The sequence below is a fragment of the Conger conger genome, chromosome 7, assembly GCF_963514075.1.
Source record: "Conger conger chromosome 7, fConCon1.1, whole genome shotgun sequence".
Lineage (NCBI taxonomy): Eukaryota > Metazoa > Chordata > Actinopteri > Anguilliformes > Congridae > Conger > Conger conger.
This window is the reverse complement of record NC_083766.1, coordinates 19,408,432-19,436,195: the sequence shown is the minus strand read 5'-3', so window position 1 is coordinate 19,436,195 and position 27,764 is coordinate 19,408,432. Positions and strand designations below refer to the sequence as shown.

At 41.5% G+C, this 27,764-nt stretch overlaps 2 protein-coding genes across 4 annotated transcripts in view; both read right to left on the bottom strand.

The window, feature by feature from the left end:
- Positions 1-14,913, bottom strand: part of LOC133132396 (ribosomal protein S6 kinase alpha-3) — a 33,731-nt gene extending 18,818 nt beyond the window's left edge. Inside the window, exons 1-2 of the mRNA XM_061247821.1 lie at positions 14,580-14,913; positions 9,837-9,881 (exon numbers count right to left, since the gene is read on the bottom strand). Coding sequence (XP_061103805.1) covers positions 9,837-9,881; positions 14,580-14,642 — 108 coding nt within the window. The 5' untranslated portion in view covers positions 14,643-14,913. The remainder of the gene's footprint in view (positions 1-9,836; positions 9,882-14,579) is intronic.
- Positions 14,914-16,568: 1,655 nt separating this feature from the next.
- On the bottom strand, positions 16,569-27,532 carry LOC133134103 (pyruvate dehydrogenase E1 component subunit alpha, mitochondrial-like). 3 transcript variants are annotated; one of them, XM_061250524.1, is made up of 12 exons: positions 27,361-27,532; positions 22,589-23,656; positions 21,948-22,016; positions 21,634-21,807; positions 20,564-20,690; positions 20,307-20,398; positions 20,091-20,183; positions 19,844-19,999; positions 19,636-19,707; positions 19,317-19,384; positions 18,876-18,984; positions 16,569-17,680 (listed from the first exon to the last, which is right to left on the bottom strand). In XM_061250524.1, exons 1-12 carry the CDS (start codon positions 27,415-27,417, stop codon positions 17,516-17,518), a joined length of 2,250 nt encoding a protein of 749 aa, XP_061106508.1. In that variant the 5' UTR covers positions 27,418-27,532; the 3' UTR covers positions 16,569-17,515. The 3 variants fall into 3 exon arrangements, with proteins under 3 accessions (XP_061106508.1, XP_061106509.1, XP_061106510.1); XM_061250525.1 differs by lacking the exon at positions 22,589-23,656 and adding an exon at positions 25,248-25,268 and having other exon boundaries at positions 27,361-27,522; XM_061250526.1 differs by lacking the exon at positions 22,589-23,656 and having other exon boundaries at positions 27,361-27,521.
- Between the last annotated feature and the right edge of the window lie 232 nt (positions 27,533-27,764).

The following is a 27,764-nucleotide window of genomic DNA, read 5'->3' as shown; positions in this document are numbered from 1 at the left end:
GGTGAGTAAAGACACAGCTCTCTCTCTGTCTCTCGCGCCCTCTCGCTCACTCTCCCCCTCCTTCCCAAACACTGTTTCAGTAAAATTCCTTTCTTTGGGTCGTTCAAGTCAAATAGGACAGTGAAAAAGACAAAAATACACACACACACACACACACACACACACACACACACACACACACACACACACACACAGACACACAGACACACAGACACACAGACACACAGACACACAGACACTCACGTGAATGTGCAGATATACACACATACACACACATACACACAGATGCACATGTGCACATATACACACAAACAGAAACACGCACACACACGCATACAACAACAAGCACAAATAAATATGTCAATAAGTATTTTGATTCTGCTGTTCGGCTATAACACACACATCAAAGACATCCATGCAAGGCTGGTACATCTGATGAAATCTGCATCTTCTTCTGTGTCTCTGACTCACACGACAAGAGAAAGGAGGGGGGACAGGGAGGAGGGGGAGGAGAGCAGACTGAGAGAAGGGCCATTTCACGCTTGAGCAGCATCATTATTCCTTCTAAGGTTTCCGCCTATGTGTCTGACCTCTGCCATGGAGAGCGCAGGCCGCAATATTGCCATTGGATTCTTAAATATTAAATATCCAAGCAATTTTTTAAAGAATCTCATGCAAGACATAAAGAGCTTTTTTTTGTATTGTTTTGTTTAAGTAAAAACCCTTTTTTTAAACTATAGCAATTTCAAAACACGAGCAGGTGTTTGAAGTTCCACATTCTTTCTCTCCAAATCGGCTGGGCCAGTGCACCAGAGACTGGAAAACTGGTGCAGGCAGCCCAAGCAGACTGCACAAGTACAAGAACATGGTTGTCTTCACAACAGAGTTGCGACTGCCTATACCAAAATGGAGAGAAAAAGGGTGAAAGAGGCATTAAAGAATAGTGCACTGCCAGTATTTCACCGGCCAAGCCAGTCGTACACACACAGATTTCATATCAAATACAACCTGCGCATAGCCACAAAATCTCAACAGTAAAACTGCAGGATAAAAGGACAGAAAGCAGGGCAAGAAATCAATTCTGCAAAAGTACTCATTGCCGTGACTGTTGCTATGGTGGCCCCACAAAGACAAAAGTCATGGCCAAAGGCTCAGTTTCTCCTCTGAATCTCTGCATCTTGCACAAATAATAGGATAGGGATGTCTAGACTGGAGGATTGACAGTTAATCCATATGACTTAACAGACAGGTGTAGACACCTAGAAACACAGGTCAGGGGACCATTTCTGAATGTTATGTTTCCCGGGAAGACACATCAGGGTACATCAAGTCCTACAAATACCTGCACCCACAGAAATTAATTTAGATAACCCCACAGTAATATGTACATACATCCATGAATCTTATGGATGGGGGACAGTGGGGGGGGGCTGCAGCACTTGTCATGTGATGTATCAATCTACGTCTGACCAGACAACATTTTTCAGACACTGTAAGGTCTACTCTAAACCTTGGTTTAAAGAAAGCAGAATAGGAAGAATCTACTTCTGCACAGTAATTGCAGCTTTGCCCCACAATAATTAAAGGGTTTGAAGAAACACCTTGCAATTTCAGACCCCTTCACTTTTTTTCACACTTCGTGTTGATTTCATTTAAAAAATTGATAAAATTTTTGCCCATCGATCTACACTCAATAACCCATAATGACAAAGTGAAAATGTGTTTTTAGAATTCTTTTCAAATTGGTTAAAAACTGAAAATTTACATAAGTATTCAGACCCTTTGCTGTGTCACTCCAAATTGTGATCAGGTGCATCCTGTTTGCTGTAATTATCATTGAGATGTGTCTAGAATTCGTCCAGTTTAGAAAGGCACACTGTGTATACACGGTCCCACAACTCATACTGCATGTCAGGAAAAAAACCAAGCCATGAAGTCCAAGAAACTCTGTAGGCTTCTGCAATAAAATTGTGATGAGGCATAGATCAGGGCAAGGATATAAAACCATTTCTAAAGCTTTGAATGTTCCCAGGAGTACAGTGGCGTCAATAATTGTGAAATGGGAGAATTGAGGGAAGGCAGAATGCAGCCAAATAGAGAACCTTGAAGAGAACCTGCTCCAGAGTGTACACGACCTCAGACTGGGGCGATGGTGCACCCATCAGCATGATAATGACCTGAAGCATACAGCCAAGACAATGCTGGAGTGGCTTCGGCATAAGTCTCTGACAGTCCTTGTGGCCCAGCCAAAGCCCAGATTTAAACACCATAGAACAGCTGTGGCGAGACGGCAGTTCACAGATGCTTCCCATCCAATCTGACGGAGCTTGACAGGACCTGCCAGGAAGAATGGAATAAACTGCCCAAATCTAGGTGTGCAAAGCTCATAGAGACTTACCCAAGAAGACTCAAAGCTGTAATTGCTGCCAAAGGGGCTTCTACAAAGTACTGAATTAAGGGTCTGAATACTTATAAATGAGCGATTTCAGTTTTAGATTTTTAATAAATAATCAAAAATGTCATAAACACGTTTTCATTTTTGCATCATGGGTTATTAAATGTGGGCAATTTTATCCATCTCTAATACACAATAAAGTGTGCAAAAAGTGAAAGGGTCTGAATACTTTGAGGCCACTGTATCTGTAAACCCATTTCCTTCCATACTGGCCTTCACCTCCCTCTGCACCCTATCATTACCATTCTCTGCATCTCACCAACTGTTTCCCATAAAAAGCAGGCAAGGACATCAGTTACTGATCTTCCAAAATGCACGCATTCCCACGCAGGCCCTGTAGGCCAGACTGTGGAGAGCAGGACACACAAAGCTCACTCTTCTCAATGGGGGCAGTGGGGTCAATGCGCTGAAAGGACTTTAAGGTGCAAACATGGTCATGATATTATAATACAACAAACAACTTCACAGACTAATTACACTATTCAGTGTTGATATTCTGTTTTTTTATCACTATTGCAATTAACAGCCATAGATAGCAACAACTTTTACAATAGCAACTTATTCCACCTGTTAGAAATTCTTCAGAAAGAAAAAGAGCACCTTTTCCAAATATTATCAGTCTTCTAGATACCTAGCAGTCCTTTGACGACTCCATCTCTATATCTTCAGTAAACAATTGAGCACAACAGAGAATATCTATGAGGACAAGAGGAGCTCCTTGGCAGGGAGCTATGCTTGTTGTTTTATATTGTGTCACTAATTGGCAGTGTTGATGATCAGTAACTGACTGATGTTCAACACACTGATATTTACTTGGGTCACAATATTCAATCTAAAATTGATTGACGTTTTAAGAATGTTAATAAAATATTGTTCAATAAAAGCTATTTGTTGAAGAAAGCAGCCTTCCGAGCAGCTTTGGGTCATCATCAGTGCAAAAACCATGCACAGTCCACGCAAAAATATCTATTTCCATTTCATCCAGCTCAGATATTCACTGTATAGTCCCCTATATTGGTAATCACTGAATTTTTGTTGAGCTGTTCTATAATCTTTTGACCCTCTAGATGTGAGGACTGAAACCTCTGTCATCTGACATTTGTGAAAACTGGTTTTGCTAATATGATGGTTAATTGCCCCTTTCTGACTGAACCCTCCCATAGCCTGGGGTGATTTTGCACCAATTGCATGTTGCCCTATGAGGCTACCGGCCAGATTCGGCACAGTCACTGTTCCGATTCAATCCAAAAACTTTGGGCTCATCCATGCACAGTACCGAAGCATGGTGCCTAAATGCAGCAGCCCCAACATCAGATTTTCAAAGTAATACATTTCCAATGTGAACATACAATTGCAAATAGAGTATGCAAATGGCACAGAATGATTAATAATAGCAGTCATTCTGTCACGTTGGTGTTGTCCTGCAGTTGTGATCCAGCCAGGGTAACTGATATAGTAAAGGGCAGTGTCACATTCTAAATGAGAAGTAAAGTTGAGAAAGTAGTGTGAGACTTTTTTTTTCTCTGTGGTCAGTGGTTGGGGCAATGTGCCCGGATTCAGGGCACACTCAGGTCACATGTGTACAAGCATGTGTGTGTGTGCCTGTGGACATGTTCGTCACAATGGTGTTCACTGCAGAGGACCAGCGGAAGTGCTAACAGTTTGCAGAAGAATAGAGAAAAGCTGACTGGGCCTCAGACTGAGGCCTCTAAGTGATCTCAATCACTGACAGACAAAATGCTTAATGAGCTTCAGCTCCACACTAATCCCATTGTTTGCCTGCCTCATTACTGTGATTGGGTCTGTGATCTATGATACACAAGTAAGGGCCTTCTCTTTTACTCTCCCTTTCCTACTCGCTCTCTTTCTTTAAATATGAAGTTTAGAGCCAAACGAACCATGAAAATAGCTCCACTCTGTCGGGTTTGTTATGACACAGAGTAATTACTGATCACAGCCAGATAGCTCTGTCTCCCACTACACGACTGCATCAAAACTGATCTGTAGAAAGTCTCTGATGGGACTTGCTGCATAGTTGTTGTTGTTGTTGTTGTGTGTGTGTGTGTGTGTGTGTGTGTGTATGTCTGTGTGTGTGTGTGTGTGTGTGTGTGTGTGTATGTCTGTGTGTGTGTGTGTGTGGGTATGTCTGTGTGTGTGTGTGTGTGGGTATGTCTGTGTGTGTGTGTGTGTGTGGGTATGTCTGTGTGTGTGTGTGTGTGTGTGTGTGGGTATGTCTGTGTGTGTGTGTGTGTGTGTGTGTGTGTGTGGGTATGTCTGTGTGTGTGTGTGTGTGTGGGTATGTCTGTGTGTGTATGTCTGTGTGTGTGTGTGTGTGAGTGTGTGTGTGTGTGTGTGTGTGTTCAAAGGGATGGCATGCCTGGGGCTCAGCTCTTTGGGAACCTCCGTCTAGTTAGTTCTGAAGAATTTATGTTTGGAAAAGAAAACTGCTTTTATCTAGTTGGGGTAGATCCATTACATCAACATACATGATGCAATTCAGCTTTAAAACTGCTGAATAGCATCAATCTGCAGACACAGCACCAATATCACCAAGGGACAGTATAATATTGCTATTATAAAGGGGCAGTTTCATGTTGCTGCGATCCACATTGTACATTGTAATCCACATTGTCCTAGACTCAGAGATATTGGCCTGGATTCATTGAACAATAGTGCTGACAAATCTTTACTAACAAATAATTGCAAGCTGAACTTCTTTTCTTTACAAATAAAAAGAAGGTTCATTTTGATGATTAATAACCGCCATACTGTGTTAGTAAAGACAAGTGCTAACATTTTCTTTTAATTCAGTGTTGATTATGGTGGCAGTCAAGTAAAACGATTAGGGAACTGGTCCACTGGTCTTGTGGACTTGATCCCTTGAATTAAACTGATTGGGTTCAGTAATTATCTGGCTCTATAATTCGACTGTATGCCAGGAGTGTGAGCAGTGTGAAATGCTTAAAATGTAGCCTAAATTCTGACTTCTGATCTTGGCCATATGTTTAGAAAATAGCAACTTCCCATCTACCAATGAACATGTCTCCGTAGTTATGTCTGAATATTAACGTCATCAAGGAGAGACCTGAATAGGGTCAGGCTCTGAGCCATCTCCTACCAAATTTCTGTTTATACGTCACAAATTCAAATTCAATTTTCAGATCCATGCCAACTTGCTTCGTCCCCTCTACACCTGCTGCCCCCTCTCTAGTTGCTTCCAGGTCAGATTTATCCTCAATTAATCATCTGAAGGATGGACAGGAAGTCCTAAACATCACCCTGACAACAAGGCCTAGTGACATGGGAATTGGTCTGAATAAACAAAGTGCTGAACAGCTCACGAATTACGAATTACAAAAAGCAAAAATTGTGATTTTCTACATTCATATTCATAATTTTAAGATTACACTCTAGATACACTCAATAGACACCCAGTGCTTTATTCAAACAGTGACCAACACTAAGCTAAAATCTGCAGTGATTTCCCTTCACAAGAATACCTCCCGGCATTACAGAAACACATTTGTCATTTGCATTTTAAAACAAAAGCGAATCAATTCTTCCCACTGACACTTGACTTCTTTTGCTTCTTTACCTATTTTCTCACCTTCCACAAATGTGTTAGCCTGATTTCAGACCCCAGAGACCAAATATCACCAGTGTAGCCTTCCCTGTCCATAATCCTTCATTCACACCAAAAAATTACCGACTGGCAGAATGGCGCATCCCATATTTAATTAGAAAATATCAGAACATACAGTAAGAAAACTAAATGCCACAGAATCCAATGAAAGAGTCACTCTGCCCCTGTGTCCTTGCAGATGAAAGCGGAAAAGCCAATAAAGCAAGGGAGCCAGGCTATGGCTTGGTGATAGCCAACTAGTTAACTTGGTGATAGCCAACTAATTAGCTAGTTAGCCAAGCTGAAACCTGCTTCTTTAACAGGTAGTGGACAGAGATTTTTGGCTGGGGTCAAATGTGACATCACGGGCCAGAGTTTACAGCAGAGCAGCAAGTTAAGTTACCGGTCAACGTGATGCAAGTCTCACATGCTCAAGGCAGTAATAACAGCTGTAGCGCTTGCAGAGAGAAGCTCAAAGCAGTCAATGAAAGGATGCAGCGACTTCCGTTCAGCTGACTAATGAGGCCGCTGGATTGAGGAAGGAGTGTTCCCCAGCGATTTTGTTCCCACATGCACTCACTCCAATTCCACATTTGCAAACCCGCATTCTTCTAGCACACCAGTACCAGGCACTGGCCTTCACACTCCTCAGCTCAACCTGACCACCCCTTGGTGAAGCAATATCGGTATTTTGGAACAGAATCAGTCCAGTGGGTTATATCTTACAAGAGTGTGCTGATTGGTGTTCTTTCTACAGAGTTAATTTACTGAAGTCCATCTCAGCTCCTTCTGAAAGTAGTACAAGACTGGCTGTGACAATGGAGATCAACACAAGAAAAAAAACAGTCTCTCCATCTCACTCAATATCCATCTTATAAACAGTAATGTCAAAAAAGCAGACTGAATTGAATAGAGGCGGCACGGATGGTGCAGTGGGTAGCACTGCCACCTCACAGCAAGGAGGTCCTGGGTTTGAATCCCGGTCGGCCGGGGCCTCTCTGTGTGGAGTTTGCATGTTCTCCCTGTGTTCGTGTGGGTTTCCTCCCACAGTCCAAAGACATGCAGGTTAGGCTGATTCGAGAGTCTAAATTGCCCGTGGGTATGAGTGTGTGAGTGAATGGTGTGTGTGCCCTGCGATGGACTGGCGACCTGTCCAGGGTGTATTCCTGCCTTTCGCCCAATGTATGCTGGGATAGACTCCAGCCCCCCTGCGACCCTGATCAAGATAAGCGGGTTAAAGTAATGGATGGATGGATGAATTGAATAGATTGCTAGCAACAGCCAGCATTCTAGCGATAGAAAAACCTCAATGGGTCAGATTTACGCACATGAAACTCGCAGCGCAAAATGCGGCTTGACGAGGGCGTGTTGGTGTTTCCCAAAGATCTCCCGCTGATCCTCCTGGGAGAGCACTGCTTCTCTCGCAGCTCTGGATTCATTCTCCAATTTCCCCACTGAGTCTGCATCTTCCACTCTGCTTTCCTCTCACTCCTCAGCACTCAACTCTCCCCGTCCTCTGGTCTTGGCACGCTATTCTCCTCCCAGTCCATGGATGTCTGACACCCTACATATCCCCAGGGCCTGTCTACATACAGCTGAAAGGAAGAGGGGGAAATCTAGGGGCCCAACTGACCTTTCATTCTACCAGTCCCTCCTGGCAGCATTCTTTTCGGCTGTCACCACCACCAAGGTAGATCACCATGAAAAACCAAAATTCCACTTCTAACCCAGGTCAATTGTTTTCCATTTTCTCTTCTCTTCTTAGCACACCACCTCCCCCACCTTAGTTACTGTGGGTGACTTTGCAGTGTTCTTCGACAGCTGCAGACATTCACAGCCACTTCATCGGAGCTAGAAGTAGAACTTAGGAACTGCCAATATTTCATTTGAGCAAGAAAACATCAGCGCAAGTATTTTTTCGGAAAGCCTGACTTATAAATGATCAACCTGTGGATCCACCTCTCCCCATTAACATGGCTTTGAACTGATGTTTGAAGGAGCAGGGACATTCCATTTGCCAAATCACGTTATTGACTTGCATGTCTTAATTTCTTCTAGCCACTTTTCTTAGCTTCTCATGATGTGTCGAGCTAGGAGTAGATAAATAGCAAGAAAAATAAAAATAAGAAAAATAAGCAATTGGAATGAGCCCTCTATTTCCCAGCTCCTGCTTTCCCACCACCTGTGCCCTCAACCCGATTCCTTCATCTCTCCTTCAGCCAATTGCCATCCCATTCGTCACCTCTCTTGTGAATAGCAGACAGTTAAGGGGTCAGCCCCAGCATACATCCAAAAGCTCATCAAACCCTACACGCCTGCCAGACCTCTCCACTCTGCTACCTCAGGACACCTGGCGCCTCCTCCTTGTTGCACATGCACTTGTCTGCTCTGGCCCAATGGTGGTGGAATGAGCTTCCTGTGGAGGTCAGACTTCTCTTCACCTTCAAGGACAGACTGAAGGCGCACCTTTTCGGGCTGTACCTTTCCCCTCCCCTCCCTAGAATTTCTAATGAGCCATGTATGTTGTATATGGTATGCTGCAATTATCGCACTTATGTATAATTATTTTACTATTCTTAGTGTCATAGTTGCCAAATTGTCAGTTTATCTGATTAATCTACAAGGGTAAGTTTTTATCAATGTCATCACTCTAGCACTTGGAACTGTACTTCACTGTAGGGTTTTCAGCTTATTTTTCAGTTTATTGTACATCACTCTGCATCTACCATAGTTCTAATGTAATGTAATGTTAACATTCATTGACAACTGATGGGTTATTTGAAGCAGCTTTTCGTCATGATGTGTAATGACAGCTGTGGCCCTGACCATCGGAGAGGGCTTGTAGCGGGGCACGAGATTCTTGATGCACCTTGTTTAAGCCTAGCCCAGCATCAGCACAGTAGAAAGGGCCCAGGTAAGGGTTCAAACACTAGGTTTGTTCCACAGTGAAAAGGCAGGCAATGAAAGGTTAACTTCGATGGATGAGAAGGAAAAATATTTTCGCGAAAATATATTTTTAAAAATAAAACTATAAAGTACTTTGGTTCTATGCAGATTTTTCCTACATCATAAAATACAAGTTACAAAATAGTATTTCATTTTTTGAAACAAATTTGAGTATTACTGCCTATCCCGGACACACTGAAATATTCAGTTTCTTGTCTGTTTCTCAAACTAGAAACTGATGCACTTGTCCTGTTGCAGTTGTGCATCTGGGCCTTCCATTTCTCCTGTCCTGGTTAGATCCCATTTGCTCTCTCCTTTCGAGACAGTAATGCAAACCACTGTAAGAAATCTTCAGGTTCTTGGCCATCTCACGCATGGAATAGTCTTCATCTCTCAGTACAACAATACACTGACAAGTTTCAAGAGAAGGGGATTTCTTTTTGGAAATTCCAAAAGCAAAACTGAACTTTGAAATGATAGTGTGGCCAAAAAATTAAGACATATTTTTGGTATGATTTTCAACTGTGCTTACGATAATGGGAGTGGCTTCTCTAGTACCAAATTACCACATGATCATGATTACTTAAGGATAAGGTATCAGATGGTGTTAGTACGCTAGAGTAATGACTGCGGAAAATGGGGGTTTGCAATCATATGTAAAGATTGAAACAGACATTTCGAACAGTAACTGTCATTTGTAATGTTATTGGCTGTACTTTATCAATTATTTATCAACCTTGGTGAATAATTTTGTTCAGAATCAAGACATTGTGTGATTTGAACAGTGTATATATACAAAGAGAGGGAACTTACGCTGCACATTGACATTTCATCTTCACCCATGGATTCCTCGAAGACCTGCAGAAAAAGATAGAACAGGTACACCTTTGTCAGGTATTGGAAGTTCATCAAAGTCCACACAAGTACCTAAAGGTCAAAAATAAAATGAGATCTCCCAAATCAGATATCCTTACGAACTGGTACTTCTGCAGTAATAGGACAGCTGTATGTACTGCATGGAAAGGCTTTTAGCATAACTTAAACCTAAAATGAACCCCTTTTCTCAACAGATTTGAGAATGACATATCCACATTAGAATGGTTACTATTGCTGAACCCTTTTGACTACAGGCATAATCCTGGTGTCTTCTGAAAGGTAGCCCTTTAGGGTCTGTTTTCCAAGAGTCACAATTACTCTAAATATTATTAAAACAAGGCTACAGAAGCTCAAACACAGAGAAAGTGGAAGTATTTGGAAAAAACTTCAATCAGGGGACCTCATTCAGTATATTAGTATGTCAAGATGTTATTGTGATTATTGTACTTTCATTTTTACAATCTTATTCGACTGTTGCCGTCTGTGGAGAGCACAAGGAGCGGGAGAGGTAGGTGGGAGGGTCACAGGCAAACTTCTCCAGGATGATTTAGCATATTAGCCTATATTTATTTTACATCTCATGAGGCCCATAATATCATTTGGTTACCATGTGTCCTTTTAGAGTATTTTGGCCATATAATTTTCAAGTTTGTGTTAAGAAAATGGACCGATACTAAAGGGGTGAAAGATGTTTGATACCTTTGGATTTGGCACCGACTGAACAAACATATGAGCATAAGACTTAAGCCACCAGGTACAACATAAATTCAAATACAAGTGCTGAATGGCGGTTACTGGTTTTTGTGTGTACGCACTCTCACTGAGTGCTAATGACATGTGTGGTGAATCTGGACAATGGTGCAATCCTGCTTGAGGCATTACAGAGACTGTGACAGCACATACAACAAAGGGGCTGCCACAATAAGCATATTCAGAATGGGGTCTGAACGGCCTGCTGAATATAGATTTTTTTCCTTGAACAAGAAAAGGTCAGGACTGACGTGGGTCATCTTTTCAGGAGGATTTGGAAAATGAGTTGAGAGCCACATGATTTAATATTATGCGTCATTCTCGGACCTCAACAACGGTGTGCACGTTCAAGCATGATGGAAAAGTGTTCCAAATGAAATTCTCTCGCTCTCTCAAAAAGAGAAGTAAACCTAGCTTAACAATATATGAAGAGTCTAAGCTTGCTTGAAATTATTTATATCCTGTGCCCTAGTGCTATGTATTAATAATGTGTTGTTGGTTCTTTCATCAATTAATCTAATTTAAAATGCAAATGTTCAATGTCTATCTGTTGAAAATGCAAAAGTCTTGTTACTTCAAAGTCTTTTTAGCAACAATTCACGAGAGGATAATGGTGGTGATGACATCTCCGTATTTCCCCCTCTAAGTCGTTCATTTCCAAGTCAATGTTTGAGTTTGCTTCCATGATGTACAAAGGATTGTGGATCAATATCACGACTGGTCACTACCAAATTGTCCGAGACCAACCCTAAACAGTGTCTATTCGACTGTTATAATTTACACCAGTATGATTGATAAGTTTCTTCAAATGAAAGTACACTTGTACTTTAATTAAGCAATCCAACAAGCTACAGTAGGCATTTTTTTCAATCGACTATTCAATTGACTAATTGTGTCATTGACACAACTTTTCGAAACCCCTTAATGCCCTTGCAGTTTTCGCGTGATCAGATACCGTCAGACACTTGTTCTTCATCAAAACAAGAGCCCTCATGTTTCTGTTACATTAATATGCATTAATTCATCAGATGACCTTTTCATAAGCATCATACAGAACTGTGCTTCTAATGAGGCCGAGTGTACAATAAACAAGCACTCAAATTTGAGCCAACTGTTTATTGTTGTGTAGCGAAAATTAAGATAAATGAATTCATCCTGGTTCAGTTATGCGTTTGCTGCCCTGGGGATATGTGACAGTCTCTATTGAACAACAGTTCCCAATATGTAAATATCCCTCATAAATACAAAACTGTAGTAGTTACAAAAAATAATCTCCCTTCATTATTCACTTGAAGGGGACTACCAGAACTCCAAAAACAGGATAAACTGTAAATTGACACAAATAATTTGTTCAAAAATCATGGTGATATTATATTATTGGAAACTATGTTTCAGTTAAAATCATTGTAAATGTAATGTACTAATGTTAGATATGCAAATAGTTAAGAGCAGCAGACATATCCCTGGACTACACAAGACAGGATTTGACTATCAAATTGACACTTGTACCCAAGATTTAGGAATATGTGTGTGCCTGAACTGTGAATCTGACTCTGAAGAGTTAAATTAATCGGATATACAGTAAAGTACACTACAATTGCCACAGTGCCAGTGTTTGCTGCAGAGATTATCGACGGGGAATGTTCTGCAGTTGTTCATCATGGGGATTATTGAGTCGCAGAGATTCGTCTCTGACAATAACAGGGGTACCAGCAATTGCGCTTGGGGGGCAAAGGGGATCCCAGATCTGGCCCCATATTTCAATTACATTTTTAAATGGGGGGCGGGGGGGGGGGGCGGATATGTGCTTGTGACTTAATTCTTCCATTTGGTATGAAATATATTCCATTGTGATGTATAGAGCCCAAGAAATGTATAAAAGAACAAAATGTGACAATATGCCCCGCACTTGCCTACAATTAGAAATTATCTTATGCATTTTTTATTACCGATTAGCAAAAAACAACCATTGTGGACTTGCAGAAACTCCACCAATTATTTTTTGTACACAAAATTGTGTGTGTGTGTGTGTGTGTGTGTGTGTGTGTGTATATATATATATATATATATATATAATAATTTTTTATAATTATTATAAATTTATTTTTTGTGCATTCTAAAAGTAGTTCATGATTATGAGAGGAATGAGAGAAGAAAATGGAACTACAGCAGTTTTTTCCACCATCAGCTGTGTAATGACTTATCTTAGAAGAGCAATGGATTTTCTTGAATTTCTAAATATAAAAAATTTCACTTGACCCACAATGTGAGGAGTAAACTACTTCCTGTCCAAAATACAAAATACAAAATGCAACAAATTTGTTTCCAATTTAAATTTACAACAGTAAATGTAAGGCCTAGCAACCACACCCCTCTTGATTGCTTGGGACACACATTATCCACATTCATCATAGAATGCTAGATAATCTATAATAAACCAATGTGTATCAATACATCATTTTTCATTCCAGGTTATTTTGTCAGAATGGATGTATGGTCATATTTAAGTGTTAGAAACACGTACAGCCTGTATAACATTCAGCATTATTGAAAAAGTAAAACCAAGAATGGTACTAGAGCTGCGTCACGCGGAATCCCAAGAATCAGCCTTTTTTTAACCCTGGAGAACGTTTTGCCCTAGTTGACTATTTTTTTGTCTAGTGTTTTCTGCAACGCTGGAATGCGGAGAAACGACAAGGGTTAGTGAATTCCTGTAGAATCATTATTACTGTAGAAAAAAAACTGCTTTCCAACATTAGGGAATTTAGAAAAAACAGCCATGGGTTTAAATGACGTTAACGGGTTACTGTTATTGCATCGTTCCTTCGCTCTCAGTTGTTCTCTTTTGTTCCCAACAGTGACCTACTACTATCACAGTTTTGACAGCTTCCTTCCACAATCCCCTCCCCCAAGCTAGCTGCCCGATCGCAACTTCGAGTGGCGGCTGCCATTCCTGACTACAATGCACACACAGCGTTTCATAACCGACCCAACCCTACTGTATAATGTCTCACGCTTGTAAATCAAATTAGATTTTTCTGGTGCAAGAAATGTGCATAATATGAGACTAGACAAAATAATTTACCCTACATAACTTGTTCCCGTTTTCATACTAATGAATCATGTGTGATTCACAATTCTCAATAGAATTCAAAAGGCAGTCTCTAGCGCTGACTAAAGACCATATCTTCGGCGAGAAGCTCGGACTCAGAAACACCATCAGGGCACATGGTCCTGCACGGATAAATACCCTGTCCAAACGGAGACCTAGTATATTCTGAATAAGTAAAGGAAATACCTTTATACTATAACAGACAACCCTTATATTTATTTTTCCTCGGTTTTACACATTAACATATGGTACGCTGATTTGTGGTGAATGTACGATTAAAGTACATGATGCGACTACTAGCAGTTATACCCAAGTAACGTAGCTACATTTCTTAGTGAAGTTAGTAAATTAATTGATGATTATTGAAGCTTACACAGTAACATATAGTCGAAAGCCATTAATTTGTGAGCAAAAGACAGTCAAAAAGCAACAGACCTCTGACTTCTTACAATGTCACACATTTTTTTGTCGTGAAACAGCACCGCTTCCTTGTACTATTAATTCTCTCTAGCTAACGTTACCGCTCCACTTTCAGGGAGATATCACTGATTGCCACTCAGTAGTTTCAGACTAAACACAGATTTAACATTCCCTCGCCATTGCAAATATATAACTTATATTTCCGGTGTCTGGTGGACAACTTTTTGATCGATTAGCTTGTAGCAAAAATACACTACGACCTGCAATTCTATTATAGGTGTCAGTTGTCACAACTTAGCTAACTGTACCAAGAATGTTGTAAAATAAATAGCACTTGATTGGTCCAATGTCGATCCGCTCTGTAGGATCTACAGAGGATGATCGGCCAGAATCTTTACCTCGCTCTCCGCATTCCCCAAGGCCATCTTCTGCCAGGGGTCCGCCAGCTGTGCCAGCGGCATCTTGGCTTACGGGCTTGTCCTAAAAATCTCCTGATGAACTTAGCTAGCTCGCTAGCAAGGAAGCTATCTCGCTACATACGATACGTCGTTTCCTAGAGGCGGCAAAAGACTGTGCAAATGTTAATCCTTAAAAGTGGGCGACCGCTTCCCCGCGAAATAAGTCCGGTTTAGTTTTAATACCGTAATCAAAATACTTTCCCTCCTCTTTAGCCCCCCCTCCCTTCAATGTAACTTTGTTCACTTGCCTCCCTTTTAACTCGCTATCGCAGTCACCCACTTCCGTTTCCCTCAATATGGCGCCGTCGTGGCTCGGGTTACCTGTCTGTCAGAGGCTGGGTTCTGCATCGCTTTTGCGTCATGGGCCGAGGGAGGAGCTTCGCATCCAACGATCAAAGACAGGTAAGAATCTCAACGCCGACGGCAGGAGCACAAGGAGGTCTCCGTACCCGATTGACCTTATCAGCGAAACATAAATCATACCTGGCTCAATTTCAGCTCTGCATTAATTAAAATGATTACTACCACCATCAGTCTTGTATTTTGACATTGATTCAAGAATGTTTTGGACTGAGAATTAACCCATTTTTTAGTAAAGTCCAGTTTCTCAACCATCACACTACACTGCCATATGCCCAAGCACACAATACATTTAAATGAATTAATGGTTGTGCAAAAAAACAGATGTGTGCGTGATGGATGCAGTGCATTGCCTACATACATTTGGGGAATAGCCTATGGTGAGATTCATGAAACTCAGTGATAGTTCAAATGCTCATATAGGCAGAGATAGCTGCCCTGCACTATGATGAAAACTAGAGGGAGCAGAACATGGAGACGTTCCCTCTCTCTAGAATGGCAGCATTCTCAAATGTATGTGGTCAACACAAAACAGCAGTCTACCTATACTATAAAGTACTGTATGCCAATACAGTATTTAGAAAAATAAACCACATTCCTTTAGGGTATTGAAGAAATGCTAATGAGGGCAAATTTAAAAATATCTTATTTTAATGAAATAATTAAGTGAGACAGTGTTAAACCTTTTTATAGCATAGTAGTATCTATTATGTATAATATTCTATATAAAATCAAAAATTTCTTGAGTTGGAACTGCCAATCGTGCCTATTGAGTGCCACCAATATGCCACCCACAACCTTACAAGCAGCACTGCCTGAGATTTACAGTGGGCTACTGTGTCCCTCTGTCCTTACTTCATTGAGACTGGGTACTGTTTTTTATTTTTATTTTTTTAATGTATTGTGCAGTTATTCAGTACTAGCTGTCAAGCCTGGCAAAAAGCTAAGGAGTAAAACATTAAAGAATCCATGCAACACAATCAAGAAAACAGCAAATTGACATTTGTATGTTTGATGCAGGACTATCAAATTCACTCACCATTGTCGCTACTTATAAGCAGAAAGTTTCAGCCAAACACAGATCATTAATAAGTTGGGGCAGCAACATCTGGAAAATCATGAGCCATAATAACTCACCAAGTCTGAGACAAGTTTTGCTAATCTAGCACAGTAGTTAGATTAGGAAACCTGGCTCACAACTCTGAGGTTATAGGTTAAATGATCAGGTGGGGAACTGTTGATATACCCTAAAGGTATAAATGAATTTTACCTGAATCACTAAATAGCTGTGTACATAGACTGTATGTAAATGGAAAAATGTTACCAATTGCCTCCTCTAAGTAATAGTGTGAGGGTTGTTGCAACCTGGCCATCTGGCAAGATAAACAAACCAGGCCAAAAAGAATCTCCCCTTTCGGGCCCGATTGGTTTATCTTGCCAGAAACTCAGTCAGAGCCTTAACACAGACTTCTGCCCTCTAGTGGATAAGGAGCCTTCATTCCCCACAAAAATAATTGGGAACAATGTTTGAAGACAGGAATTCTCCAGTTACTTGAGTCAGAAACAAAATAATTCAGACATTCCAATGTATTTATTTCCTTTAGACAGCACAAGTACAATGTCAGGTAACAGCCTTGATATTTTCTGGATTAAATTTTTCAGACCTCCACATAATAAAATCTCTTTCCACCTCTCTGCCTTCCTCAACACCTAGAGACAACACTTCCACATCCACCCTGTGTACATTAGAACCCTCCCTCTGATCCCATGTCTCACACACAGTTTGTTACTCAAGGTTACAGAGACAGAGAAAAAGAGAGGTAGATTGTATATTCCCATTTGAGTTTCTCTGTCACTGATGGTCCACAGATGGCAAACATTTTATATTTGTTAGTATTAACATCGAGCAACTTACAAAACCTTTCGCACAACAAAAAAAGGATTATTTGTATTTGTCCAAGGTGTCAATTTAGGGATGGCATCGAGGTCTTGTTCGCCTTGTTGCTACAACTGCCTCTGAAGACAAGCTGGCCTTTGCCGTTTCTATTTTTCTAAAATCTAAAATTTGTAAATATAGCAACATGAACAGCAGCCAAGAAATATTTCTTGCCTTTATCATTCAAGGTAACATTTTTTTTTGGCAAAGTGAAAAGATCCCTTTTATAAACCTTAGACCATTAACTGATCTTTAATTTAACACTGAAACACAACAAAATAATAATGTTAACATGAATAATAAGGCCAGTATATGTTTTTACAAAGTTACTGAAACCATGACTGGGAATGTCATGTTTCTGAGCCTGGCTGAAGTGCTCAATGCTGTTGAGCCCAGCCTGGACACATTGGGTGGAGTGTGGGGGTTTGGGTCATGGCTGGGAGGAAAGTGGGGACTGCTAAGAGGCGTTAACTGGAGATATGCCTTGATGGGGAACAAAAAAAAAAAAGGGGGAAAATAATCTTGATAGTGGGTTGACAGGGTGGGCCTGGGCAATGGGGGGTGAGGTTCCTCTAGGCTCTCAGCTGACAGACTTCAGCTTCATCCAGGGGTTGGTGCCTCGCACCTCCAGGGGTGGTTCGTTGTGGAAGAGGTGGTTGCACAGATCATCCAGGGGGGGCTCAGGGTCAGTGGTAGCAAACTGTGCTGCATCCTCAATCTCCTTCCGCACCTCTACATCAATTTCCTGTTAAAATACAAAACATTAATCAGGACAAAAAAAATTTAAATTCTACTTCGTACACCATGTCAATTTGTAATCAATAATTCAACTCCATGAGAAACAGGAATTGTGACCAGCTCTATCATGACATATAGTGTATGTTACATACATATTAAATATTTAACACAAATGTGACCCAATCTTTCATAATCAGTTGTTGACGGCCAATTTCACATAAAGCAGTATTTATCAAAAAATTTACATTTTTGGCATTTTTTAGGCTTTCATCATAATTTTGTCAAACAATATCTTGGCAGAGTCTATCGTTTTTAAGCTTCATGGGAGTTGTGCATTGCTTGGAGGCTAGCCAGCATGTTAATGTATTTGCTTTAATGGTCTGTATGTCATGATGTCAAGAGTAAATATTCAGAGTAGAAATATAGAGTAGAGAGATAACTTTGGTATCGTTAGAAAGCTTACATTCTCCTCTTTCGAGTAGTTTCTAAAACTCAAAATACATCTTGGGGGCAATGTGACTGATTTTGATACAGCAGGTCACAACCGTTGTGCAGCATTGCAAGCAACATGACTGCTAGTCCCCTGCTAACCCTGAAAAAGCTGTGAATTTTTCACTAATTCAATCACTCTTAATATTTGACCAGTTTGGAATCCCTAATTGAATGCAGCTTATGCCGTAATCTACAGTTAATGCAGGAGAGAACAGACAAGCAAGTACTGCTTTTTCGCACTGCAGCTCACAAGCTTGCACAGACACTCAGTGTGCTGCTTCAGCAAACAAATAGGTACCTGATTGCTATTGAGTGAGGAGTCTGGTTGACTGCACCCTTCCAAACCCTCGATAATGCCACCATAGATTATGCATTCTCCAGTGGACCTAGCAGCCATACTAGGCACTGGCACAGTCAGTCCAAAAGCGTGGGACCATCAAGATATAGATCAGCGCCTTAACAGGCTGAACCATGAGCCACCCAGCAGCCGCTACACTTCTACACTTTTGGTGGAAAATCCGTTCCTGCTTCCACAAACAAGGAAGTCCGAAGTAGGAGCGCAGTTAATTCATCTCCCATAGCACAACCCACATGCTGCAAATATGCTGACAGGTTGCATTCCTTGGAGTTGTGCAACTTTCCACACGCAGGCGGGGGGAGGAGACTGATTTTCCAGACAAGAGTGAAGATGGGCTGGGGTGCGGTCTCACCTTGAGCTCCTCAACGCTGGCCATATTGTTGGTGAGCATGCGGTCCTTCAGCAAGGAGATGGGGTCACTCTTACTGCGCACCTCCTGGATCTCTTCACGTGTACGGTAACTGTGGAGAAAGACTCAGGGGGTCAGGGGTATGTGGACTCATAGGGTGGACAAGAAAAAAGGAGGGTACAGCAGGGCACACAAGTAATGCTTAGAGCACTAAACTAAGAACATGAGATTGAATCTTGGATAGGATCATCATCACAGGCATCTACTCCTCCATCTACCCTGCTGTACAGTGATATTCAGAGTATATCAATATTATAAATGTTGCAACTATTTATAAGGGTGTCTGAAATAAAAATATATACACTACATAAAGCCATTACAGAAGTAATCTTAAGGACATTGAAGAGTGTCGTTTGCTGTTCCACCAAGACAAAGACATCTCACCTGACGCCAGGATCACTCATGCTGTGTCCATGGTAACGGTATGTCTGGAGCTCAATGACAACAGGACCCTTCAAAAATGAAAGCATGATCAGTTAGGCCTTCAATTCTGTAATGATAAAATTCAAGAAAAGATCAACATACCACCTATAGTACCTATACCACCTATTTACAAAGTGGGGTCAAAGGGGGGTCAGTATTTTTGAAGATTAGTTTAATGTCCTATCTTTCAATCATTTGCGGCAACCGACATTTATACAGCGATGGCATTAACATTTTTTTAACATTCCTGAATAGACAATGGAAAATGGTGAACCCTCACCTTCCCGGCTCTGCAGTGGTCTGCAGCAAACTTGGTGGCTTCCCTCACACACAGAACATCCATTCCGTCCACCTACAGAAACAGGCACGCAGGGACAGAACCTTCATAGCTGTACCGATAATAGTGCTGAAGAGGGCCCAGTTTAATTATACAATGATCCTTAATATGTCACAGCAGTTATGCCTGTGGGAGTTCGGTGCGCTCGTACCCTGAGGCCGGGAATGAAGTCTCCTCGCTTGTAATAGTCAGTGCTGGCGGCAGCACGCTCCACAGATGTGCCCATGCCATACTTGTTGTTCTCACAGATGAAGATGCAAGGCAGCTTCCACAGAGCTGCCATGTTGTAAGTCTCAAAAATCTGACCCTGAAGAAGAGGCAAGGAGGGGGAGAAGTTGTCACCAAGGCTATTCTGTGGAGGGCACATCTCTGCAACAGATTAAACGCAGGGCACTCGCCTGGTTGGCAGCTCCGTCGCCATAAAGTGTGACGCACAACTGGTTGTTCCCCAGGTACTTGCATGCAAGTGCCACGCCCGCTCCCAAAGGCACCTTGGAGACAAAGAGGTGTCATGAGACAGAGAGCTGATACACAGAGGTCCAGGGCTGCACTAGGGGTCCCCGAGAGATGTCTACGTCTATGTCCCAGAGAGACCCGTGAGGGAAGCGTGTTACCTGAGCACCCACAATGCCGTTCCCTCCGTAGAAGTTCTTGGTGTACATGTGCATGGAGCCGCCCTTGCCCTTAGCGATGCCGCCCCTCCTTCCTGAGGGAGGGAGGGAGGGATGAGACAAGACATGCAATAAAATGGAAATAAAGCACTGTATACAGGGATCTGAATACAGATGTTGCAACTAGACTAAATGAATACAATTCTGGCCGAAAGTTTACTTGTTTCTTTTTTTTCTTACCACAGCAAAGAGTCACTCACCAGTGAGCTCAGCCATGATCTGCTTTATGGCGCCCCCTCGGGTGAAAGTGTAGCCGTGGGCTCGGTAGGCTGTGATCAAGTGGTCTGAGAGGTTGATGCCCGCCTCGATGCCTACAGCACACGCCTCCTGTTCGAGGAAACACAGGGGCACAGGGCCAGCATGTCAGACACCCAAGTTTCAACAGATGGATGCGAGCCATCTTTAGTATCAATTTATAGTTGCTTATTAAATTCAATATGGAAAATAACTTGTATATTGTATGTTATATACAATATGATTACCCGCTCTATCATAATCAGTCAGTTGCGACTACCAATTTCACATAAATTGATGCTTATGAAAAAAAAATTCATTCGTGGCTGTTTTTAGGCTTTCATCTTCATTTTGTAGAACGATAGCATGGCTTTAATAATCTCCATATCTTAATGCCAAATATAAATATATAGTTTTTAAGCTTTTAAACACAAGATGTCAAAGTGAAAGTAACACAGGAGTGCATTGTTTGGAAGCTAGAGAGCTTGTCACCGTTCAGTCACAATCAACCACATGAGCTTCATTCATGGTTACATGAGAGGTATTTGCTTTCATGGTCTGTATGTCTTAATTTCAAGAGTAAATGTTCAGAGTAAAAATATATATTTTTTTTAAGGGTTTATACATAAGATTACAAGGTATAGCCCCAGAGTTTCATCAGCCCATTGTCTGTAGTCTCCCACCCTCACGTAACTGCCATCTTGCGACGAAAATTTGAAATTTGAAAATGTTTTTTAAAAACATGGTTTGGAGGCACTCAAAATTAAATGGGACACAACTCCCTTGATATCTGGAATAGAGAGATAACTTTGGTATCGTTAGAAAGCTTACATTGTCCTCTTTCGAGTAGTTTCTAAAAATGAAAATACATTTTGGGGTCAATGAAACTGATTTTGATAGAGCAAGTCACAAATTGGAAAATGTTTTTGGTGAACATTAAAACAAACACCAAACACTAAGTTGGGGTCAACTCCTCAATACGTTTCACCAAACCCATTTCGCAAACTGGCTGTGCCCAATGGATTTTTTTTCTCACCTGGCCATCATACAAGTGACAGAAACCGCGGATGATCTTCTGCTTGTAGAGCTGGTCTGCCTTTAGCTCCATGCGCCTCATGGTCTGCATGGTGCGATAGTACTTCAGCCCCTCCTCCCGCGTCAGCACCGCCTGCACGGGCGGGCCTTCCTCCAGGCGGTGCACATCACACTTCTGAAAGGGGGACAGACAGAACGTGGATCAATCGGACCTCAACACACATCACCCGTCACTGACTTACTCCCTCTACCCTCCCAAACACGAGGATGCACACAAACATGTAAACACATGTAAGCAAGCGCATGAGCACGCACCTTTATATCGAAGGTAGCCTGTGGGGTGAAGTCCGCGTAGGTGCGTGCCGACACTACTACTCTGGCTCCCTGCAAAGAAAAAAACAGGATAATTCAGTAGGAGAACAAATGGAGCACAACATACAGGTACAGAAGAAAAAACCCAATCAAAAAAGAATGACAGCACTGATCTCATTCTGGACAATTTCTCCAACATAATAATCACCACCAACTAGCGGAACAGAGGGCAGTGAGAGCAATCTAAAGCCTACCCAGAGGCCTCACTGATTAAATCCACACTTCGCTGCTGAAAGCCCATTCCATTCCCTAGGTGTAGAGGACGCATTATCTCACTCTCAGCGACGCACAAAATAATTTTGCCAGTTTATTTAAAATCTTGTATTTGCACATATAACATGAAATGTATTCATGCTAAATTGAGAAGGAACGAGAGAGACAGCAGAGTGATGAGTGTCAAGTTGTGGTATGAGTGACTTAGTTGGGGAGGTTTGTAGCCAGCGAGCCAGCAGCATTTTCCACAATCTGTGGGCTTGTGTGGGATCAGGGAGCACTCCCAATATTAGGAATGGCACAGCAAAAGGGAGCATGCATAAGTATATGAGGGTGGGGTGGTAGATATGGAGAATTCTGCCAGTACTCACAGCAAGCTGTGGCTCTGGTAAGGGTAAATCTTCAGTCAGCCTGTGGGTATTCACCGGGCGTTGGGGGAATGCTATGTCTGTGGCGGTCACCGCACTGCACACTGCAGGCCCAAGCAAAGGGGAGTGTCCAGCAGCTGTGCAGGTACTGGCTGCTGGATCTGGGGATGTTAACTCTTGGCAGGGTTGGTCTGTATTTACTGTGGGCAGTAGTAAGCTTAACTCTGGGCTGGGTTGGTCTGCATTCACTGTGGGCTGTAGTAAGCTTAACTCTGGGATGGGTTCATCTGCATTCACTGTGGGCTGAAGTAAGCTTAACTCTGGGCTGTGTTCATCTGCATTCACTGTGGGCTGTAGTGAGCTTAACTCTGGGCAGGGTTCATCTGCATTCACTGTGGGCTGTAGTGAGCTTAACTCTGGGGAGATTTGATCTGTATTTATTGTGGGTTCTAGTGAAGATAATTCAGGACTTGTTGGTTCTGTATTTGCTGTAGGTTCTAGTAAGGTTAATTGCGAGGTGGAATGGTCTGCATTCACTGCAGGCTCTAATGAGGTTATTTCTGGCCTAGTTTGGTCCATATTAAGTAGGGGTTCTAGTGAGGTTAATGCAGGGGTGGATATTTCTGTCTCAATTGTGGGTTCTGGTGAGATAAATGCTGGGGTAGGATGGTCTATATTTAGTGCAGGTTCTGCAGTCTCTATGTGCTCTGGCATTCCAGCAAAGCTGAGCTCTGCTTTGTTTCCCTCAGTCTCAGAGTCTTGTGAAATGATTGATTCCACATTGTGCCTGGAAGTGAGCACTGAATGGTCTGATCTTGTGAAGTCTTCAACAGGTCTGCTGTTCACAGCTGGTTCTGTGCAAGACACAACTGGGAAGGGGTGACAGACACTGACTCCTAGGTAAGGTAAGGGTGCGACTATCTCAGGCACACTCGCGCAGATTCCCAGGAGAGGAGAGTCTAAATCTGAGCTGGGTCTTTGTGGTGATGGTGCCGTATCTGGGGGCGAGGTAAAGTCAGCATACTCGGACTGGGCTGCCAGCAGCTGGAGAATAGCTCTCCTTGTGGAAGACTGGAGAAAGAAGAGCCAGTCAGTCAGAAAACAATTTGGATTAAAGCTCAACAGAGGATCCACTCGCGAGTCAGAGTTCAATTGAGAAACTGCTCATTTACAATCCAACATAGGATACAGGATGAAACCTGAGTTAAACAGAGCTCTTACAACCCCTCGGTTAACAGTTCCTCTATTCTGTACTTTAGTCCTCACCGTTCAACATGCCACATGATCCCAACAACCACCTCCCTAAAAATCTCTACTTTCTCTCCATTCTCAAACACATTTGAGCAACAGCTGTCACTGCGATGGTTACTGCACTAAAACTGGTGAATGACAGGGAGAGAGTAAACCAACTTGAAGAAAAGAAAAAAGCCAAAGCACAAGAGAAAGAGAAAGAAATAGAATGAGAGGGAGAGTGCGGGAGACATTTGGTTGAACACAAACATGATCTGTAAAAGGGTTCAGCCAAAATGCTTAAGCTGAGACAGAATCGACTGCACTACATGTATCCAACTAAAATATTATCTACCCAAGAGACATATATGATTGTAATAAATTCAGCTGCTAAACTAGATGAGTTATGTCACTGCGTGTGAGAGAAAAGCAGTTATTTTGATGACAGCAGCAGGTAGCCATTGCAGAAGTCTCACACCCCAACACACAGCCGAGATGGTCCTGCCAAAGATCAACAGCAAAGCAAGTTTGATGAGAGCGAAGCTGAAAATCTACATTTGTGGGAGACAGAGCCAATGTGTGTAAAATCCTTGGCCTTTGTAGATGGAGGATTGCTGATTGGACTCTTCAGAGTGTTTCAATCAGAAGACATTTATATTTATGGCAAATAAAACCCAAAGCGCATCTCACAAAGAGTGGCACTCAAGGGGACACACACCTTGCACGCCATATCCCTTACACTCACACATTACACTGCACCCATGATACATACAAACTACATCAGAGAAAATATATATATTTTTTATGCTTCCCCACCCCCTTTCTCTCCACTTTCACTTGCCCAACCATATATGTCAGGGCTCCACAATAACCACAATAAATTTGGGAGATTGCAGTTGATGGGTGGAAGGGTGGATCTAAACAAGTGCAACATGGATGCAATAAGCACTTATTGCAATTATTTTTGAAAGATGCAATATATATATATATATATATATATATATATATATATATATATATATATATATAAAAAATTCTGATTGTTTATTGTACGTCTGCTAGCCAGTACTAATTTACTTATTTTACTTATTTAGTAATGGCCCCACCCCTAATCTAGACAATGCAGGCTGTGGCAGGAGTCTCAAAGAGTTGATACATAATTATCCATCATCACTCAGGGAGAGCTTCAGCCTACATGGTAAAGCCTTCATCAGTGAAAACTGAGCCCACTACACATCCACACCTTACACACAGAATCAATGTGCGTGACATAGTGATGCACTTTACATGACACAAGCATACCTTGCACACATAATGTACATCATTCACCCGTGCATGCACGCGCACAGTGTCAATGGCAGTCAATATTGAGCAGCACATTACCAGTAATAAGCTTTTTATAGCTGCAGGGAAAAACCCAACCATCTCTTACCTCAGAGACAGCTTGGGCTCCCTACAGGGCAGCCAGAAAGAGAGAAGAATAATTAATAATCTAATGAAATTAATGTGCAACAATCTATAACAACTGGTAAGTGGACAGTCCCATATCACTTCAAATAAAGTGAATAAAAAATAAGAGAGTGCAAGGAGAGAAAAAAGAAAGGATCTACATTTTTATTCAAAACTAGCATATAATATTTTCAACTGTGTGGTCAGAACTGCCATCATGCTCTCTCTAACAATACTGTATAAATAAAGGCAAGAGCAGATGTGTAAGTGATCACATCCAATTTTGTCAACCAATTTGCAGCATTTCATTAATTTTAGAGTTGGGATAACAATATAAGGTTGATTAGCCTAATAGTATGCAACTTTGTAGAACACTTAAATCAATGAACTTTCAGTGAAAATGTGGCTACTAACAGATTTGGAGTGGAATTACTTACGAGCTCATACCTGGACACCCGCAAAACAATGGTCCCAATTTGGTCAACTTTACGAAGCTGGCAAACTGAGTAAGCCGGACTATCGAGGGTGGGTGAGCCTGAAGGAATGTGGTGCGCAACTACCTTGTGCTTTGTGCCAATTTCTCTTTCATTACAAAAATAAAAAGTGTAATTCGTGAAGGTTAATACCGTCTCTGCACCATTTGTTACATTACATTTAGGAACGAACACTGGATTCGTTTCATTATTTTTTCCAGGACAGACAACAAAAATCCGGGACAGTCCCGGAGAATCCAGGTCGGGTGCCAACCCTAGTTTTAGATGTTTACTCCATGAAAATGTGTTCTTTTATGTCATACACATAAAATAAGCCACGGCCATGTAGTTTCATGTTAAAAAATATATATTTTAAAAATAAAAATGTTAATTACAAATTGAACGCCGCAGGATTAAGTGTCTGCATATTGACTGAGCATTGCAAGAGATAAATTAGTTTTAATATCTGTGGACTAGGCTAATGTTTTAAGAACCGGCTATATGTTTGTTAATGATCTTTATGATCTTGTGACAGCGCGTCTACGTGATGACGCTGTTCGATTTCACTGTTTATTTAGTTAACTATAAAGCGCATTCACTAGTTAGGGATAAGTCATTAGTGATATAGAACATAGGTATTTACATTTAACATAAAACAAAATAAAATATCGTAATTAGCTGCTTAACGTTACCTGAAATAGATGTAATGGCAGACATTACTTACACCTTCTGAAGCTGCGCAAACTGTAGCCACCATTGATTTTTAACTCAGACCTAAAGTTATAGCTAGAATTCATGTAGGTTGCATTAATGTAATACTGTAATAATATAATTGTGTAATAATATACAACAGAAGAGACTAAGAGGTTTATCAAACTTGCTGTCTTTTTAAGATGGGACACGCTGAGCTAATTTAGCTAGCCACCTGTAGAACTACAAATAGCCAACAGATGGCTGTATTAGCTAGCCGATATCAAAATGAGCTAGTTTGCCAACTATCACAGCAACCGATTCAATTGCTTTCTACCTCTCTAAATATAGTTAACGTAAGTGCCAAGTTATTTGATTAAAGGTAGCTAGCGTACCCGTTGCGGTTGCTAATAAATAAAACACTTGGCTATAGTAGGCTAGCCAACTAAATAAGCTAACCAAGGCTGTCACTTCACGCTGTTTGCATTGTTGGCGATTGTGAATCATTTAAAATCATGAACACGAGCTTTTTACAGACACACTGCCAGATAACGTTAGTGATATGCCCAGTAAGTTAAGTCATCACACCAGCACGAAAAATGACAATGACAGCCACGGACCTTGTCCAAGCTTGCGCAAACTTGGCAGCTAGTTGGCTATCGTAAGCCAACGTTGAAAAATAATCGCACTAAAATATTGCTGTAATTTATGTAGTTCATCATAGGTAAGCATGCACAAATTCTATGAGAGTAGCAACAGTTACGTGCAATCCTACTTGGTAGCTAAACTGTTTTGGACGAATCGGGAAAGGTCGGGCCTAGTGGATAGCTAGCTAGCCAGCCTGCTATCGCAAGGTCAGAACTAAAGAAACTCGCATTCTGGTAAATGCCTGTACATGGATATTACGGACAGACACCGTTACAGTATACATACATTTTTTGCGGCGCTGCCTCTCAACACGTTAGAAATGACGGTGAGCATCTTTTGCATGCTACTGTCCGAAGTCCGTAGTTACACTGGTTAGTTGTCTCCCTTCCGTCCTTTCCCCTACAGCGTAATTAGTGCACACTGACTGAACTCACTTCGGCCAACAAGGCATGCACTCGGGGTTGGCAACGTTTTGCAGATACCACTGGAACTTGTCATAATGGCTGTAGGAAACGGATCTTTTGAAAGATAACATTGAGTAAAAATATAAATATAACGAATACAACGTTGTAAATTTGGCCCAGTATGCTAAACTATGAATAATAATTCACACTTGTATGATCACCTGCAACCTTTAGGCTTTATGTTTCATACTCTAGCCTACTCTTTATACCATATTTTCACATCAT

Bases quoted from the DNA above. Each gene is read 5' to 3' on its own strand.
- LOC133134103 (XM_061250524.1), bottom strand. From the start codon at position 27,417: ATGCAAAAGATGCTCACCGTCATTTCTAACGTGTTGAGAGGCAGCGCC. The intron at 19,385-19,635 runs GTGAGGGTTCAC...TCATTTTTGAAG, and splicing joins ACCACTGCAGAGCCGGGAAG to GGTCCTGTTGTCATTGAGCT. The intron at 17,681-18,875 runs GTGAGACCGCAC...GTATTTTAACAG, and splicing joins CCAGCGTTGAGGAGCTCAAG to GAAATTGATGTAGAGGTGCG.